This window comes from Lethenteron reissneri, unplaced genomic scaffold (assembly GCF_015708825.2).
Source record: "Lethenteron reissneri isolate LAM-NWPU_2019-01 unplaced genomic scaffold, ASM1570882v1 scaffold_1938, whole genome shotgun sequence".
NCBI classification, from domain to species: domain Eukaryota; kingdom Metazoa; phylum Chordata; class Hyperoartia; order Petromyzontiformes; family Petromyzontidae; genus Lethenteron; species Lethenteron reissneri.
The window spans coordinates 225,448-245,735 of NW_026891705.1; the positions used below are offsets into that span (position 1 = coordinate 225,448).

At 48.3% G+C, this 20,288-nt stretch overlaps 1 protein-coding gene across 1 annotated transcript; it reads left to right on the forward strand.

The window, feature by feature from the left end:
- Nucleotides 1-4,300: 4,300 nt before the first annotated feature.
- LOC133339644 (glycine receptor subunit alpha-2-like) lies at nucleotides 4,301-15,078 on the forward strand. The gene is given in 12 exon segments (XM_061547800.1): nucleotides 4,301-4,370; nucleotides 4,464-4,522; nucleotides 4,525-4,579; nucleotides 4,888-4,960; nucleotides 7,317-7,390; nucleotides 8,391-8,458; nucleotides 9,606-9,835; nucleotides 10,678-10,760; nucleotides 11,677-11,814; nucleotides 13,091-13,305; nucleotides 14,000-14,188; nucleotides 14,962-15,078. Coding segments are annotated over 12 exon segments (1,371 nt in total).
- The last annotated feature ends 5,210 nt before the right edge of the window (nucleotides 15,079-20,288 follow it).

Consider the following 20,288-nt stretch of genomic DNA (forward strand, 5'->3'; position numbering starts at 1 on the left):
ATAGTTTAAGTTTGATGTAGGGTATAATGTAGTGTATATCATATTTAACACTGAAATTAAGCGTAGCTACTTTGTTATGTCACACGTACACGGTGTGAATGGCCAGACTGGTTACAGCCTTTGGAGCGGTTTTGCAGGTTTCGCTGGATCGGCCCGAGACCGCCGGATAACGTTGGAAGCAGCCAGATAACACTGGTCAACACACTTTTTCTGCCATAAGGTATTCCAACGGGTTCAAGGTAATTTTGGGGTGCTGATTCCAAATCTGGCATCAGTTTTTGACTATCACATCAGGTTTTTGAGATTTCAAATATTACATTTTCAATAAAAACTGCAGAAGAAAAATATTAAATAAATGTGGACATCTACATAAAATTATGATATTATAAACACACTATCCTAAAAATACAGCACCATATTTTAACACTAAAGCAGTCACTGACTAGGCAACAACTTGCAATCATAAGCGACAGAGTTAATTTCGGGTAAAATCAATGAAAATGGGGTATGCCGATAGCATAAAAATGAGATGTGAAAGAGCAAATCTGAGATCAGATTTGGAATCAGCACCCTGAAATTAGTCTAGAACAGCTGCATTTATTAGGTATAACCATGTGAGCCATTCGGCTCTTGAATCGGGTCCAACCTCAACAAACAAAAACATGAACAAGAAACATCTTAAAGTGACTACACGCAAACAGAAAAATCCAAGAAAAAACAGCAAAGTCTTCCAGAAAAAGCACCGTACATCAATGCTGTGTGCAAAAATCCCAAACAATAACAACCATAAAACTATTTTGATTAAAGTGATCAGTTCAACTCTGTACAACAACAAACACATATGGCTAATCCAAAACGTTTTCGACGATGATATAAATGCAAACTCCAAACATACAACAGCAGGCGTTAGGGTCGGGATCGAACCCACGACCTCCTTGTACACCAGGCGAGGTAGTTAACATCTCCTAGCCACCGTGGTGATGATGAGAGAGAGACACAGACTCCAAATATGCAGCAGGTGTCAGCGTTGGGATCGAACCCACGACCTCCTGTACACCAGGCGAGGGAGTTGACATCTCTTAGCCACCGTGGTGATGATGATAGAAAGAGACGCAGACTACAAGTATACAGCAGCAGGCGTCAGGATCGCGATCGAACCCACGACCTCCTGTACACCAGGCGAGGGAGTTGACATCTCTTAGCCACCGTTATGATGATGAGAGAGAGAGAGACGCAAACTCCAAACATACAACAGCAGGCGTCAGGGTCGGGATCGAACCCACAAGCCTCCTGCGTACCAGGCGAGGTAGTCGACATCTCCTCGCCACCGAGAGCAGCGAGCTGCTAAAGCTTAGCCCCCAAATCCCGCAGCCAGGTGGTTCAACAAAGTTGAATAAACAAACAATGACACACGGAGCGCGCGCGGCGGCTGCTGCTGCTGCTACTGCTGCTGATGATTATGCATGCAACGTGATCCACCGTGATTTGTGTGCACGCGTATATCTACGGACTCACGGGGACAAACATTCGGATTAATGCGGCTGCATCACCCACACAAGCTCGGGGTACACGTGGCGAGCAGGGGCGGGGGGAGGGGGACTTAAGCTCGTCAACCCAAGTGGATGGCCTCTGAAGTCCAACAGACGGGGGGGGGGGGGCTGTGTTGGTCTATCTACTGCTGGATTAAGATCAATGCGGTAACGATGTCTCTACCCTGTGTGGTTACTGTGGTGTATAATGGTGATTGTTGTGGTTATGTAATTGATGGTGGCTATCGTGGTTAAGGTGTATGAAGATGATGATAGTGGTGGTGGTTGTGTTGAACTCAGTCTCTTATCCTCGTGAGCCGAGGTCTCTGGCCAAACAGAGTCAGCGGATCCCAGCATCGTCTCGATGTCGCATTACCCCGACCCCCCGTAGACCATCTATGGTGGGTGGCGTGCTTCTTAGACCTTGACCGCATGCGGCCTTGCACCCCTCTGGGCTCCTCAATCGTTACACAAATGGAACGATGTCAATAAACACATAGAGGGGTTGTGTTGTTGTTGATGAAACGAAGTAAGTTGTCGCTTGAAGTGACCCGTGCTGAATGTGCGTGCTTCGACGATTAGCTGTTTTTAAAGAATTCTGGCCACGCGTCTCGCACGCGCCCGCCCCCCAAAAGGGGCATCACGCACCTCCTGGTTAATAATAAGAGGAACCACTGATCGACAGCATCATCATCACCATCACCACCATCATCATCACTACCATCATCATCATCACCACCACCATCATCATCACCATCATCATAATCATCATCACTACCATCATCATCACCATCACCACCACCATCATCATCATCATCACCATCACCACCCGCACCACCATTATCAACACCATCATCACCACCATCATCACCACCATCATCATCATCACCACCATCACCACCATCATCACCATCATCATCACCATCATCACCACCATCATCACCATCATCATCACCATCACCATCATCACCACCATCATCACCACCATCATCATCACCATCAACACCCGCACCACCATCATCACCACCATCATCACCATCATCACCATCACCACCATCATCATCACCATCAACACCCGCACCACCATTATCACCGCCATCATCACCATCATCAACACCATCATAATCATCATCACAATCATAATCACCATCATCACCACGATCATAATCATCACCATCACCACCACCATCATCACCACCATCATCACCATCATCATCACCATCATCACCACCATCATCACCACCATCATCATCACCACCATCATCACCATCATAATCATCACCATCACCACCATCATCACCATCACCACCATCGTCATCATCATCACCACCCGCACCACCATTATCACCGCCATCATCACCATTATCGCCGCCATCATAATTATCACCATCATCAGCATCATTATCACCACCATCATCACCACCATCATCACCGCCATCACCGCTATCATCATCACCACCATCACCACCACCATCAACCACCATTATCAACACCACCACCACTACTGTAGTTGCTACCGTGCCGCGCCGGCCCGCCTTGTTGACTGTGAGATCTATCTGTGTGTGTGTAAGGTGTGTGTGTGTGTGTAAGGTGTGTGTATAATGTGTGTGTGTAAGGTGTGTGTCTGTAAGGTGTGTGTGTAAGGTGTGTTTGTGTGTAAGGTGTGTGTGTGTGAGGAGTGTGTGTGAGGTGTGTGTGAGGTGTGTGTGTAAGGCAGGGGTCGGCAACCTACGGCTCCGGAGCCGCATGCGGCTCTTTACGGGCTGCTTCTTGACGATATGTACGTATGTACAGTATGTACTCAGATGCATTGCGGCTCTTGAAATACTGAATTTTGTACCGCATTGGAAAGAAATGGCTCTTCTTGTTATTTTGGTTGCCGACCCCTGGTGTAAGGTGTGTGTGTGTAAGGTGTGTGTGTGTAAGGTGCTAATCAATTTCAAGGACAGTGCATACATTATCAGAGTTGCGTTTTTTGTTTGCATTCCGACCGCAGATATTGTGGTCAATGCAAACATGACTCCTTGTAAAAAAAAGGTGTCAGTTTTATTGCCAGATAAAAGGGTCAAAAAACAATTATCATAGTTTGCTACTGGCAAAGGAGGTTCCATTGGTGTAAGAGTATACGACATAACAGTTGATTACGTAATCAACCAGGTAGGATGTTGACTGTTATATTAGCCGACTCTCTGTGTTGTATTGCATTATGTTTCTAAGTTTACTAGGTTTGTTTTGTCATCTGTACCTGATGATGATTGCTTGTGTTGCAATCGAAACGTCGTATGCTATTATTTAATTCTTTATTTTATCTTTCTACGTGACTTTACCGAAATAACCAAAGAGTTATCCTCAATTACTCCTCAGCCATCCCCATCATCGCACATTCTGGGCGTGCGTGATTTCAGCAGCGTTCATTCAAGACCCAGCAACATCTCTGGACCGCTTTCCACTTTCAGTGTCTCATCAGCAGAGCCAGGATTTGGTGAATTGCCAGATCGTACAGGCTCAACAACATTGTCGTCTCTCTATTTTTTTTTTACGACCAGAGTAAACAAGAAGATGCTCGGTGTAGTCGGCACTTTGCTTCGTTCATCATTATTTTTATGCTTTGCTTTATGTAACCCCCCCCCACCCCCCCTTTTTAAATGAAATATTTCACAATAGCTTTCACGCTCTGATCTCCTTACCCCCCCCCCCTCTCTCTCTACCCCCTCTCTCCCTACTCTCTCTACGCTATGGGGAGGAGGGGGTGGGGTCCACACGACGCAGTGATGCACACACCTCACGGCACATCAAGGAGTCGCTTGCACGCAGTGCCGAGGCAACCACCCAGACAGTCGCCACGTCTTCTTCCACCGAGTTGCGGGTGAGACTAGAGAGAGAGAGACAGAGAACGAGAGCGAATCAACTGGCAAAAAACTCCTCCTGGGGTCTGTCGTCTGTCCAACCCGATCGGGTCCACACGCAGAGGTAGTAGGGAAGGGAGGAGGGAGCTGTACATCACTGGCGATGTTTAAAGACAAATCATTGGCGAAGTGAATGCATCAGGGGTGGGTTTTTTTTCGTTGGGTTTTGATCGACTCAGCCTGGTGCTGCGTGTCAACATCGCCGCCGGGGAGACAAAGGCGGCCGGGCGTGGTGCTGGCCACCCACCCCCTCGTGCGCCGTGCCGGCCTTCATTGGTGCTACTCGCTAACAGCACTTGCCCCTGCAGTCTGTTAGAGGCTACACGGGGGAGCTGTGTCTTTGTGTGTGTTTCTCCAACTTCTGCTGGATGGAACTCTCTCTCTCACCCTCCCCCCTCTCACCCCCCCCCCTCTCTCTCACCCCCCCCCCCCCCCCCCTCTTATCTTTTCAGCCATGAGACGGCATCTTCTGCTCGCTGCCTTCGTGGTGGCCGTGGTGGCGACTCTGAGTTCTCGTCCTGTCAGGTGAGTCCCAGGGGTGCTGCTGCTCGAGGCCTCGCTTAATGTGCCTACAGACTCCGTGCAGTCCTCGCTTAACGAGTATGCAGACAGGGTGCAGTCCTCGCTTAACGAATCTACAGACAAGGTGCAGTCCTCGCTTAACGAATCTACAGACAAGGTGCAGTCCTCGCTTAACGAATCTACAGACACCGTGTAGTCATCACTTAACGAGCCTACAAACAGGGTGCAGTCCTCGCTTAACGTTCCTACAAACTCCATGCAGTCCTCGCTTAACGAATCTACAGACAAGGTGCAGTCCTCGCTTAACGAATCTACAGACAGGGTGCAGTCCTCGCTTAACGAGCGTGGCTGTGTGCACACAAAAAAATTGCCTCACTTGATACAGTAAATATAGCTGTGACGGTCCCACCTGATGACGGAGACTTGTGTTGCCTCCGAAACGTCGTGATTTATTATTTTATTTTATTTCTACTATTACTTTACCGAAAAAACCTACGATTATGAATCATTGCAGTCACACGAAAGCTTCAAATCTAGAATGTGTTCACACTGCCACGCGCTTTCGCTGCAACACAGTTTCTTGCACGAGGGAGCACTTTTGGTGCAACTCGGTAATACACACCGCCGTTTTAGCCTGGACCACACACACCGTGATCACGTGGAACACACACACACACCGTTACAACGTGGAACACACACACACCTTTACAACGTGGGACACACACACACCGTTACAACGAGGAACACACACACACACCTTGATAACGTGGGACACACACACACACCGTTACAACGTGGAACACACACACACCCCTTTACAACGTGGGACACACACACACCGTTACAACGTGGAACACACACACACACCTTGATAACGTGGACCACACACACACCGTTATAACGAGGAACACACACACCGTGATCACGTGGAACACACACCCACCGTTACAACGTGGAACACACACACACACCTTGATAACGTGGACCACACACACACCGTTATAACGAGGAACACACACACCGTGATCACGTGGAACACACACCCACCGTTACAACGTGGAACACACACACCTTGATAACGTGGGACACACACACACACCGTTATAACGTGGACCACACACACCGTGATCACGTGGAACACACACCCACCGTTACAACGTGGAACACACACACCTTGATAACGTGGGACACACACACACACCGTGATAACGCAGAACACACCGTGATAACGTGGGACACACACACACCGTGATCACGTGGAACACACACACACCGTGATCACGTGGGACACACCGTGATAACGTGGGACACACACACACCTTGATAACGTGGGACACTCACACATCTGGATAACGTGGAACACTCACACACCGTGATAACGTGGAACACTCACACACCTTGATAACGAGGAACACACACATACCTTGATAACGAGGAACACACACACACCTTGATAACGAGGAACACACACACACCGTTATAACGTGGAACACACACACACCTTGATAACGTGGAACACACACACACCTTGATAACGAGGAACACACACACACCTTGATAACGAGGAACACACACACACCTTGATAACGAGAAACACACACACACCGTGATCACGTGGACCACACACACCGTTACAACGAGGAACACACACACACACACCGTGACAACGAGGAACACTCACACACCGTGATTACGTGGAACACACACACACACACCGTGATAACGAGGAACACACACACACCGTTACAACAAGGAACACACACACACACCGTTACAACGCGGCTACGAAGCCGTCAACGACAAACTGCATTCTTGAGCCGCGTGGCCGAGCGGTACGGCGATGTTATTCGTGGTCGTTGCGTCATACCTCGCCGGACGTCACCGTGACGTCACAGGGGAGAGGGGGCCGGGGCTAAATCCGTTGCTTGAAACAATTTTTGTTTTACGAGCTTTTTCGCCTTCAGGAACGCGCCTTGCCGTGTGCGCGTGTATATGTCTGTGTGTGTTGTAGTGTAGCGGTTAGCACGCTGCGCTATGAACCTGGCGACCCGGGTTCGATTCCCGCTCACGGCTAACACCAGTGACGATTATCTTGAACCGGTCCTGGGCCTCCCCTAAGTCGACTCAGCCTTAAATGAGTACCTGGTGCGGTGTGTAAACATCGCCACTGGGGAGACAAAGGCGGTCGGGCGTGGTGCTGGCCACCCACCCCCTCGTGTACCGTTCCGGCCTTCATAGGTGCTCGCTAACAGCACTTGCCCCTACAGTCTGTTAAGGCTACACGGGGGATCTTTGTCTTTGTGTGTTGGGGCGTGAGTTCTACGCCCGCCGCTCACGTTCTCGCGTCGATGCTTTGCAGAGGGGACATCGACAGCCTCCTAAAGATCATCAACTCGCGTAATTACGACCGCGGCGTTCTGCCCAAGCTGAACGGTAAAGATGCGGCCCCAAATTTACTTATCCGTTTTCAGCGTCATCGTCGATATCCAAACCCCCCCCCCTCGCCCATATGTCGTTTCGCGTCGTTTATTCTCAGATGAATGTATCACAGAAACACGCTCGTCAATGGTGCTGTGTGACACTACAAAGGGTAATATAAACACGGGGACTCCTCTGCTTATGAACAGGCGACTTACGTACGTTCAGAGACATGGACAAACCTGTCCTTATGTCCAGTTGCCTGTTCGGATCGAGAGTGCCATGTGTGCGCAGACTGCCCTACATGACATCATAGTCAGGATCTGGACCACTGGACGTTATTCCGCAGGATTGGAATGATACTCTTGGGTTTTTTCGGTAAAGTCACGTAGGTAAAAAGATTTTTAAAAATATATAAAAAATGATAATATAAATAAAATAATAAATCACGACGTTTCGGAGGAAACACAAGCCTCCGAAATGTCGTGATTTCTTATTTTATTTTTATCATTTTTATTTTTACCTACGTGACTTTACCGAAAAAACCTAAGAGTATGAATCCTTGCAGTCACGAAAGCTTCAAATTTAGATTGGAATGATGCCATGGTGGTCCCCCTTCTTAGAAAGGTCCTGGCAAGGATTATTCAACATCGCCTTGCTCGGCACGCTGAGGAAAGGCTTGCGGAGCCCCAATGCGGTTTCAAAAAAGGGTGGTCCTTCACAGATGTAATGGGTTCCGGAGACACTTCGCATAGGCAACTTCTTTATTACAATACACCACTCCGACAGTCCTGATACACTGTTACAGCCTAGGGACACAGCCTACTTTTTGCAGATGGGCCCTGTCTACCACTGCCGGTAAGTGTGGCCAATCTACGGCACTACACAGCTGCTATGAGAAAATGTTTCCATCTTACGTTCACACAAATTAGTACATTGAAATGACACTACAATTTATGAATATAAGTGTGTGTGCATCTGTCTGTATGCATGTGTGTGTGTGTGTTTGTACCAGGGGAGCCCGTAATTGTGAACTGTCATTTGACTATCATGGAGTTCGGTTCTATCGAGGAGAGCACAATGGTGAGTGATACCCACACACCACACTCACGCACGCGCAGGGATCAGTGCAGCTAGTCCTCGGTTAACGCAGTAGACGCGTCCCTGAAATGTTCCACACACCTATTGAGCGAAAACAATTTCCCCCTAAATAAAGGTGCACACGATGTATACAGACTCACAGGAGTGAGATGGCGGGACATAGAACTGAGGGTGCACCACCACCACCACCACGTTACCGTGTCACTCCGCATACTCTATCACTTCACCAAGTCGCGTTGTAACGGTGTGCACGTTATAGCGGTGTACGTAATTTTATTATGTTTAATTTTTATTATGTTATTATTTCCCTTCTACGTGACTTTATCGAAAAAACCAAGAAGGTGTATGCATTATAACGGTGTACGCGTTCCGCATTATATAATGGTCTACGTGTATCTCGTTATAACGGTGTACCTGTTATAACGGTGTACACGTTTATGCCTTATAACTGTGTATGCATTCTACGTTATAACGGTGTACACACGTTCCGCGTTATAACGGTGCACATTCCACGTTGTGCGAAAACTGTTCCCTAATGGAATAACTGCGTTCTAGCGAAAACGTGTTCATGTATGTTGCCGCTGTGATGTACTCAGTGTTCTTTTTTAATGAAAAGCAAGAGAGACTGGGCTACAGAGAGACTGGACTACAGAGAGACTGGGCTATAGATAGAGTGGGCTAGGAGAGACTGGGCTACAGAGAGACTGGGCTACAGAAATAATGGGTTACAGAGAGACTGGGCTATATATAGAGTGGGCTAGGAGAGACTGGGCTACAGAGAGACTGGGCTACAGAGACACTGAGCTAGATTAATTTTATTATTTATCCAAAATCCTGCTGTATTTAAATTACTCTGTGGTTCTTTCGGCAAAGTCACGTGGTTATAAAATAAAACAAATCACGACGTTTCGGGCGCAACACAAGCGTCCGTCATCAGGTGGGAAAGCATGGTTTCCCAGCTGATGACGGACGTCGTGATTTTTTTTAATTTTCATTTTATACCCACGTGACTTTACCGAAAGAATAAAAAAATATGGATTCCTGCAGTCAGTCACGAAAGCTTCAAATCAAGATTGTATTTAAATTCTTCTTGGCATCTCGCGTCTGGGGCTGTGGGGGTTGGTGGCAGGAGTACCAAATCATGGTCCACCAGGGCATGGAGTGGACGGACCCCCGCTTGGTGCACAAGACGGGCAACGGCAATTCGACGTGGGTGGACCCAGGCAACCGCCTGATGGGCTCCATCTGGAAGCCGCGGCTGCACTACTCGAATGAGAAGCGTGGTAGCTTCCACGACATCACCATGCCCAACGCACTGCTGCGCATCTTCAACAACGGCACCGTCTCCTACTCCATCCGGTCGGTCCCCACGTGGCGTGCGAGCGTGCAGGCGGCCATTAATCTTCCCGCAACTACGTCCGGAGCCGCTTTTGTCGAGGAGCTTTGTGTTGTTGTTGGGGGGGAGGGGGAGCAATAGTGGGAGAGAGAGATGCCTACTCGAAATATACAGCAGCAGGCGTCATCAGAGTATGGATCGTACTCACGACCTCCTGCATACGAGGCAAGATAGTTAACATCTCCTAGCCACCGTGGTGATGATGATGAGAGAGATACACAAACTCCAAATATACAGCAGGTGTCAGGGTCAGGATCGAACCCACAACCTCCTTCATACGAGGTAACGTCATTATCATCTCATAGCCACCGCGTCTGGTATCTATGTGTGTGTTGTGTCTGTGTGTTGTGTCTGTGGGAAGCGGTAGTGTAGCGGTTAACGCGCTGCGCTCCTAACCTGCGACCCAGGTTCGATTCCCGCTCACGGCCAACACCAATGACAATGATCTGAACTGGTCCTGGGCCTAGGTCGATTAGTGTGGTGTGTAAACATCGTCACTAGGGAGACAAAGGCGGCCGGGCGTGATGTTGGCTACCCACCCCTCATGTGCAGGGCCAGCCTTCATAGGTGCTTGCTAACAGCGCTTGCCCAACAATCTGTTAAGGCTATACGGGGGATCTTTGTTTTTTGTGTGTCTGTGTGTGGTCTCAAGGTGCACATGGACTGGCACAAGCGTCGTGGTGACGTCACCGCCACTTAGTGGCGAATGGCGGTTGTTGTTGTGTCTCTGTGTGTGTTGTGTGCCCTACACGTTGTTGTATGAAGAGGAACACGCGGCCCCTTTGTCTTCCACGTTTCTCCGCAGGCTCTCTCTGACTCTCGCCTGCCCCATGGATCTGCGCAACTTCCCCATGGACACACAGATCTGCCCCATCTACCTGGAAAGCTGTAAGATTTCGCACGCGCGGAGATGTTCCACCGTTGCGTACTATCGCTGGGGGGAGGGAGGGTTGGGGATTGTATTGCAGAAGGCAAATGCCACGTGGAAGGCTGCCATTTTAAGGGCACCATGGTTGGCGAGGAGGTGTTACTGTAACTAATTCTAGATATGAAGCTTTCGTGACTGCAAGGATTCATACTCTTAGGTTTTTTTTCGGTAAAGTCACGTAAGTAAAAAAATATATGTATATAATAATAAAATAATAATAATAAATGAAAATAACTCAATTAAATCACGACGTTTCAGAGGCAACACAAGTCTCCGTCTTCAGGTGGGACCGTCACAGCTAAAAATATATATTTTTTTACCTACGTGACTTTACCGACAAAAACTAAGAGTTAGGTGTTAACTACCTCGCCTGGCATACTGGAGGTTGTGTGTTTGATTCCGACGCCTGCTGCTGTATATTTGGAGTTTACTTTCCTCTCTCTCCCCGTGGCCACGCGGATTTTGTCTCTGGGTGCCTCTGGTTTCTTCCCCTCCGCATTTAGAATTAGAGTCACAACACGTTTAGAGCACTTGGCAGACAAAAGTTTCCACGCGGCGAGCCACTCCGTCATCACGTGTGACGGCGGCAATGGTCGCTTCTGCCAAAAAGAGCTACATTGCGGCTTTGCTCTCCAACACACCGGTCACGAATTGGCATGTTTTGCTTACCTTACTAATTGGCTGTGTCGGGTGGTGGCGGGTTTAACGACACATTTATATATTTACGCGATCTAACCCACAAAATTTGGGTGGCCTTCTACCTTGGCATTAAAAAACAGTTGTAAAACAAACTTAACAAAGGGGGGGTCCCCATAGACGTACTATGTCTGTACGATTGTGCTTTCATGCGTATGTTATGTATTTGTCGTCTCGAAGTCAGCAGCATGGTGAGCGACCTCGAGTTCCGCTGGGCCACGCCAGAGGCGGTCTTCGTGTCTAAGTTCATCAGACTCAACGAGTTCTCGTTGGGGCCGCACATCATCGTCAAGAACGGCGCGCAGAATTACTCCGTCGGTGAGAGGCGCGGAGCGACGGCATATCCTCGGCCTCTCTCGTCGGTCTCTCGCCCCCCCCCCCCCCCCCCCGAAAGTCTAGTTTGTATGATCTCCCCCTGTTCTACAGAGTGAGTGAGTGGGGTTTGTATGATCTCCCCCTGTACTACAGAGTGAGTGAGTGGAGTTTGTGTGATCTCCCCCTGTTCTACAGAGTGAGTGAGTGGGGTTTGTATGATCTCCCCCTGTACTACAGAGTGAGTGAGTGGAGTTTGTGTGATCTCCCCCTGTTCTACAGAGTGAGTGAGTGGGGTTTGTATGATCTCCCCCTGTACTACAGAGTGAGTGAGTGGAGTTTGTGTGATCTCCCCCTGTTCTACAGAGTGAGTGAGTGGAGTTTGTATGATCTCCGTCCGTACTACAGAGTGAGTGAGTGGAGTGTGTGTGATCTCCTCCCCTCTTGCTACGACCACCCTCAACACTCTCACCACTCTTACGCTTCTAAGACACGACGGGGGGGGGGGTTAATAATGTTCGTGAAAAGCAGAGAGAGAGAGCATCGATGGTGGCGACCCAGGCAGAAATGAAATGCTGGGAATGCTGGGTAATCACACCCGAACAACCACCGCCATTTATCACGCGGAGGTTGAACTTACGACTTCTCGTTTACGTGACAACGCTTACTAGTTGGCTGGGTCGGGTGGTGGCGGGTTTAATGACACATTTATATGTTTACGCGCTCTAACCCCCAATAAAAACCTCTATTATGGATGATATTGGTCGCGAAAGGCTACGTGTTAAAAGGATTTGTTCGTATCTGCTGAATGTTCGAATGTTCGTAAGTAGTGTCCCTGCACATGAAAGTATTGTTATTAATTATTACGTTTTCATGATTGTAAAGCGAAAGTGGAATGTACGTATAATCTTGAATTACGAGGATGCATCCTTAATTTTTTTGAACAGGAAACTGGAAGTACGGGGAAGGGATTGTTCATATCTTTAAACGTTCGTAAGTTGAAAGCGTCCCTGGAAACGTCATTCTGACTTTGGCCTCTTCCTCCACCCACCCATCTCACCCACCCCTCCACCCACCCCTCCACTCACCCCTCCCACCCACCCATCCCACCCACCCATCCCACCCACCCATCTCACCCACCCCTCCATCCATCCATCCCTCCACCCACCCACCCAATCCACCCACCCAACCCACTCACCCCTCCACCCACCCCTCCACCCACCCCTCCACACACCCCTCCACCCACCCCTCCACACACCCCTCCACCCACCCCCCACCCCAGGCACATACTCGCAAATCTCCGTCACATTCTCACTGCGCAGGGAGACTGGCTTCTACGTCATCCAGATCTACGCTCCCAGCACCCTCATCGTGGTCGTGTCGTGGCTCTCCTCCTGGATGAAGACACAGGCGATGGTGGCGCGCGTGGCGCTGGGCATCACCACAGTTCTCACCATGACCACGCAGATCAGCGGCTCGCGTTTCTCCCTGCCCAAGGTGATTGGTGGGGGAGATGGAGTTGGGGTGGTGTGGGTGGGTCAGAACCGGCCCTAGACCTTTGGGGGCCCTAAGCAAAATTTGGTTGGAGGCCCTTTTGACCGTTTTAAGTAAGGCCTACTAGCTAGCAGTGACTCTAGGGGGCCCTCTGCTGGCCACGGGGCCCTTTGCAATTGCAAGGGCCGCTTAGTGGCTGGGCCGGCTCTGGGGTGGGTAAGTGGGTGGGTGGATGGGGATGATGCGTGAAGAACACCGCAGATGCTGGGCAGTTACAGGCGGTCACCCTCCGGCAATAACGGAGAGGCAGAGGAGCGATGCTCACAACATTGAGCCAACGCAGCGAGTTGGCTCAGTAGGGGGCACATCTGCTGGTGGTGCATCTGCCGGTCATCTCAGTCAGCCAACCCATGGCACCTGCTGGGTTTGTCCTGAAACCTCCTCCTGCACCTAGCCTGGCACAGTAGGGGGTACAGGTGGTGCATCTGCCGGTCATCTCAGCCAACCTATGGCACCTGCTGGGTTTGTCCCGAAACCTCCTCCTGCACCAAGCCTGGACAGTGGTGGGTGCAGCGTTTAGCGCTACGCTGTGCTACGAACCCGGTGACCCGAGTTCAATTCCCACTCACGGCCAACACCATCGGTGACGATGATCTGAGCCGGTCCTGTCGCCCCGCGCCCTCCACCCCGCGACCAGCTCTCCTACATCACGGCCATGGACATCTGGATGACCACGTGCCTGGTGTTCGTCTTCTCCGCGCTGCTCGAGTCCGTGCTGGTCTCCGTGCTCGAGCAGAAGGAGGGAACGGCAGCACAGAAGCAGCAGCAGCAGCAGCAGATGCAGCAGCAGATGCAGCAGCAGCAGACGCAGGTGTCTGCACGTCAGGTGAAGCAATCGTTTCATCATCATCAGCAGCAGCAACATCAGCAGAATCAACATCAGCAGAATCATCAGCATCATCAGCAGCAGCATCATGAGCAGAATCATCATCAGCAGCAAAATTATCAGCAGCAGCATCAGCAAAATCATCAACAGCATCGGCAGAATAATCAGCATCATTAGCAGAATCATCATGAGCAGCATCATCAGCAGCAGCATCCGCAGCAGCATCAGCTAAATTATCAGCAGCATCGGCAGAATCAGCATCAGCAGAATCATCAGCATCATCAGCAGCATCATGAGCAGAATCATCATCAGCAAAATTATCAGCAGCATCAGCAGCAGCATCAGCAAAATCATCAGCATCATCATCAGCATCATCAGCATCATCATCATCAGCATCATCATCAGCATCAGCATCATCATCAGCATCAGCAGCATCATCAGCAGCATCATCGTCAGCATCATCATCAGCATCATCATCATCAGCATCATCATCATCAGCAGCAGCATCAGCATCATCATCATCAGCATCATCATCAGCAGCAGCAGCATCGGCAGAATTATCAGCATCATTAGCAGAATCATCATGAGCAGCATCATCAGCAGCAGCATCCGCAGCAGTATCAGCAAAATCATCAGCAGCATCATCATCAGCATCATCATCAGCATCATTATCAGCATCATTATCAGCAGCATCATCCGCAGCATCAGCAGCATCATCTCCCCTCCACCTTCCCCCGCTACCCCCCCCCCGTGTGTCCCAGGTGAGCGAGGAGGAATCGTCGGAGCGAGCGGCCCGCCTGGACGCAGCTTCCCGCGTCGTCCTCCCCGTCTCGTTCGCCCTCTTCAACCTCCACTACTGGCTCGTGTTCTACGTGGCCCTGCAGCGTTGACGAGTTCCGTGGCCAGGGGCAGGCGGGCAGGCGGGCAGGCGGGCAGGCGGGCAGGCGGGCAGGCGGGCAGGCGATCTCTCTCTCTGTGTGTGTGTGTTGCCAGGCTGTTGGGGGGAGCTATTTGTTCCGTTGTTGGGAGTGTGATGAGTGCACGCTTTGGATGTTGTCCTTGCCGCTAGGCCACAGCAAAGTTATACGCACTGCTCGTTGTTGTTGTTGTTGCGGTTGTTGTGTTTAGTTTGTTGTCCTTCGACCCGCACCTCCGATTAGCTACGGTTGAATCTGTGTGGTGCGAAAGAAGTTCAACATACACTACGCTATACACTACACTATACACTACACTATACACTACTATACACTACACTATACACTACGATATACACTACACTATACACTACACTATACACCAGAGGTGTGGACTCGAGTCATGTGACTTGGACTCGAGTCAGACTCGAGTCATGAATTTGATGACTTCAGACTCGACTTGGACTTGCATAACAATGACTTTGTCCCACCTCTGAGGTGTGGACTCGAGTCATGTGACTTGGACTCGAGTCAGACTCGAGTCATGAATTTGATGACTTCAGACTCGACTTGGACTTGCATAACAATGACTTTGTCCCACCTCTGCTATACACTACTATACACTACACTATACACTACTATACACTACACTATACACTACACTATACACTACACTATACACTACTATACACTACACTACACACTACACTTTACACGACACTATACACTACACTATACACTACGCTATACACGACACTGGTATACACTTTAATGTTATATACTACACTATACACTATACCACTATACTACTATACACTGCATTGTTATGCACTTCACATACACTACACTGCCATACACTACACGATATACTACACAACTATACACTACACTATTATACACTACACCACTATACTACTATACACTACACCACACTGTTATACACTATACAATACACTACACTATACACTACGCTATTATATACTATACACTACACCACTATACTACTATACACTACACTATGCACTACACTACATTAGTATACTACTATACATTACACTATACACTACACTACTATACACTACTTTACTACATTGAGAGCTCATTTCTTAGAACTGCTTGTTGTTCTTGTTATGTTTAGGTTGTTGTCTTTCCCCCTGAACCTCCGATTCGCTACGGTTGGCTGCATATGGTGCAAAACAAGTTCAATATACACTACACTATACACTACGCTACACACTACACTGTTATACACTACACTAGAATATACTACGCTATACACTACACTATACACTACACTACCATATACTACACTATAGACTACTATACACTACACCACACCACTATACTACACTGATAACTAATTTCTATATCACCGCTTGTTGTTTTGTTGTGTTTAGTGTGTTGTACTTCTAGATTACACTATTATATACTACTGTACCACTATAGTTTTGTAGTATTGAATAAAACTACTATACACTACACTATATACTGCACAACTATATGCTACACTATACACTACACTATTATACACTACACTACTACACATGACACTATTACACACTACACTATCCACTACTATACACAACACTATATGCTACACTTTACACTACTATACACAACACTATACACTACACTACACCACTTTACTACACTGAGAACTCATTTCTCGATAACCGCTTGTTGTTGTTGTTGTGTTCAGTTTTTTGTCCTTCCCTTGCACCTATGAGCACAGTTATCTACGTACGGTGCGAAAGAAATCCAACGTACACACACGCATACATTCGTATGGGCATTCCTCGATTTACGAACTCCCAATTTACGACCTTTGAATGAGTTGTGAGCCAATCACGTGCGAAGACCAGAAGGGGGTGGGTTAATGTATTCATATAAATTATAATGGATCTCTATTATTGGTTGCGTTATTCACAGTTAGTAAACATACATAATGTTTTATATTACGCATGCATATTACACGACGCATATTTACGCGATCTAACCCCCCCAAAAAACTTATACTATGGATAATATTGGTCTTAAAAGCCTACTACTACGACATATTAAACTGAAATTTGGACAAGCTATAAGCCTGGTAACAGATTACGTGATGAGAATTATTATATTATTTTATTATATTTTTTATTATATTATTCTATTATGTTTTATTTTTATTTTTTATTACTTCCCTTCTACGTGACTTTACCGAAAGAATCAAGAAGATGAATCCCTGCAGTCACGAAAGCTTTAAATCGAAATTTAAGATTACGTGAGCTTTAATATTGCAGGGACTCCTCTACTTACGAATGAGTTAGGTTCCAGCGTTCGATTCGTAAGTCGATTTGTTCGTAAGTTCAACTTTACATCCTGGCAATTCCAAATGCAATGTACGGCATGCACACTAAACACGGGGGGTGGCATTAAAAGTTGTAGAATCTCCTGTAGATGTAGATGCCACTGGTTCTTCACGTTCTGCAGATGTAAATGCCACTGGTTCTTCACGTTCTACAGATGTAGATGTCACCACCACCATTTATTGCACGGCGGTTGAACTTACGACTCTCGGTCCAAATAGGTAAGTTTGTTCGTATCTCTGTAAGTTCGTAAGTCGAATGTTCATAAGTAGAGGAGCCCCTGTAATTCAGAGTGTGAATCTACAGAACAAGCACCAATTACATGTGCAGCTGGCACTCCTCTCACCAACACGCGGAGACAGGCAAGGTTCAAGTTAATTTATTTCACCCCAGTAACACACACAGCTCCCTCCTTCATCCACAGCTCCCTCCTTCATCCACAGCTCCCTCCTTCATCCACAGCTCCCTCCTTCATCCACAGCTCCCTCCTTCATCCACAGCTCCCTCCTTCATCCACAGCTCCGTCCTTCATCCACAGCTCCCTACTTTATCCACAGCTCCCTCCTTCATCCACAGCTCCCTCCTTCATCCACAGCTCCCTCCTTCATCCACAGCTCCCTCCTTTATTCACAGCTCCCTCCTTCATCCACAGCTCCCTCCTTCATCCACAGCTCCCTCCTTCATCCACAGTTCCCTCCTTTATTCACAGCTCCCTCCTTCATCCACAGCTCTCTCCTCCACCCACAGCTCCCTCCTTCATCCACAGCTCCCTCCTTCATCCACAGCTCCCTCCTTCATCCACAGCTCCCTCCTTCATCCACAGCTCCGTCCTTCATTCACAGCTCCCTACTTTATCCACAGCTCCCTCCTTCATCCACAGCTCCCTCCTTCATCCACAGCTCCCTCCTTCATCCACAGCTCCCTCCTTCATCCACAGCTCCCTCCTTCATCCACAGCTCCGTCCTTCATCCACAGCGCCCTCCATCTACAGCTCCCTCCTTCAACCACAGCTCCCTCCTTCATCCACAGCTCCCTCCTTTATTCACAGCTCCCTCCTTCATCCACAGCTCCCTCCTTCATCCACAGCTCCCTCCTTCATCCACAGCTCCCTCCTTCATCCACAGCTCCGTCCTTCATCCACAGCGCCCTCCATCTACAGCTCCCTCCTTCAACCACAGCTCTCTCCTCCCGTCCATCCTCCATCATGCTGTTATCTCTCCCATTTTCTCCCCTTCATCCCCCCTTTGTCACCTCATCCGAAGTGGCCGATCACATATCATCATATCTCGGACCACATCTCCTTATCTCACCACATCTCATAATGTACCGTCACGGTCATCTTTTTTGGTTCGGTGTTACCACGAAGACCGAGTGAGAAAGTGGGTGCCGTGGAATTCATACAGAAGGGTTGAGAAGCACTGCTTTTTAAATCCTTTATATTAAGTTCACTTGCTTGCTTGCTTGCGTGCTTGCGTGCTTGCTTGCTTACGACCGTGTAAATCTTTCGGTCGTGTTTTAACCCACTTCACGTGATCCAATCGAGCTGACATTTTGCACATAGACTCGTTGCGCGTGACAATTTATTTTCGTGAATTTTTTTTCTCCAAAATTTTCCACTTTTAAGGAAAAAAATAAATTCATATTTAATTTAAAATACCAATGTGATAAAAATGAAACTCTTACTCAAGAAAAACAGAAATGAATAATAAAATAAAACCGATGCCACGCATATAAAGGATTTATAGTGAAAAACTTTGTTTTTACGGGTTAATTTTTTAGGGTTACGCTGTAAATCTACCAAACGGTCTGCTTCAACAGGGACAGTTACCGCCCCCACCCAGTGGGTTTCCGAAAGGCTCGAGGGGGGGGGGTAAAAAGAACGGAGAAACCCGAACCCCTGACTCGTGCAGAACAGGAGAGCGTACAAACTCCACACAGGAAAAGAAAAAAATTAACCCGTAAAAACAAAGTTTTTCACTATAAATCCTTTATATGCGTGGCATCGGGGCGGCTAGAGTCCTCTCGTCCTCTGGCTTGAGATGGCTGCCACCTATGGGTCAGATGATTGTGTGCCAGCATTAACCAATTGGTAAATAAATATGTAACATTTTTTCCCTAAACAGTATAAAATTTTGGAAAACATTTTCACGAAAATTCATTGTCACGCACAACGAATCTGTGTGCAAAATGTCTGCTCGATTGGATCACGGGAAGTGGGTTAAAAAACGACCGAAATATTTGCATGGTCCTTAATATAAAGGATTTAAAAAGAGAGGGAGCACCCGAATCGGCAATCAAACTGGGGTCAATTATTGCAGGGAAGTCACGAGTGATTTGGGGGAGGTCGTGGGTTGGATCCCGACCCTGACCGCCTGCTGTATATTTGGAGTTTGCGTGTCCCTCTCTCTGTGTTGTGTCTCTATGGATCCCCCGAATAGCCTGAACAGACTGTTGAGGAATGTGCTGTTGGTGAGCACCTATGAAGGCCAGAACAGCACACGAGTGGGTGGGGTGACCAGCACCACGCCCGGGCGCATTTGTCTCCCCAGTTGCGATGCTTACACACCACACCACGTAGTCATTTGAGGCTGAGTCGATCTATAAGGGACCCAGGACCGGTTCAGATAATCGTTACTGGTGTTGGCTGTGAGCAGGAATCAAACTCGGGCCGCAGGGTTCGTCGTGCAGCGTGCTAACTGCTACACTACTGCTCCCCACAAAAAAACACACAGAGAGACAGCAGCCGTGGTGGCTAGGATATGTTAACTACCTCGCCTAGTACGCAAGAGTTCGTGGGTTCGATCTCGACCCTGATAATGCCTGCTGTATATTTGAAGT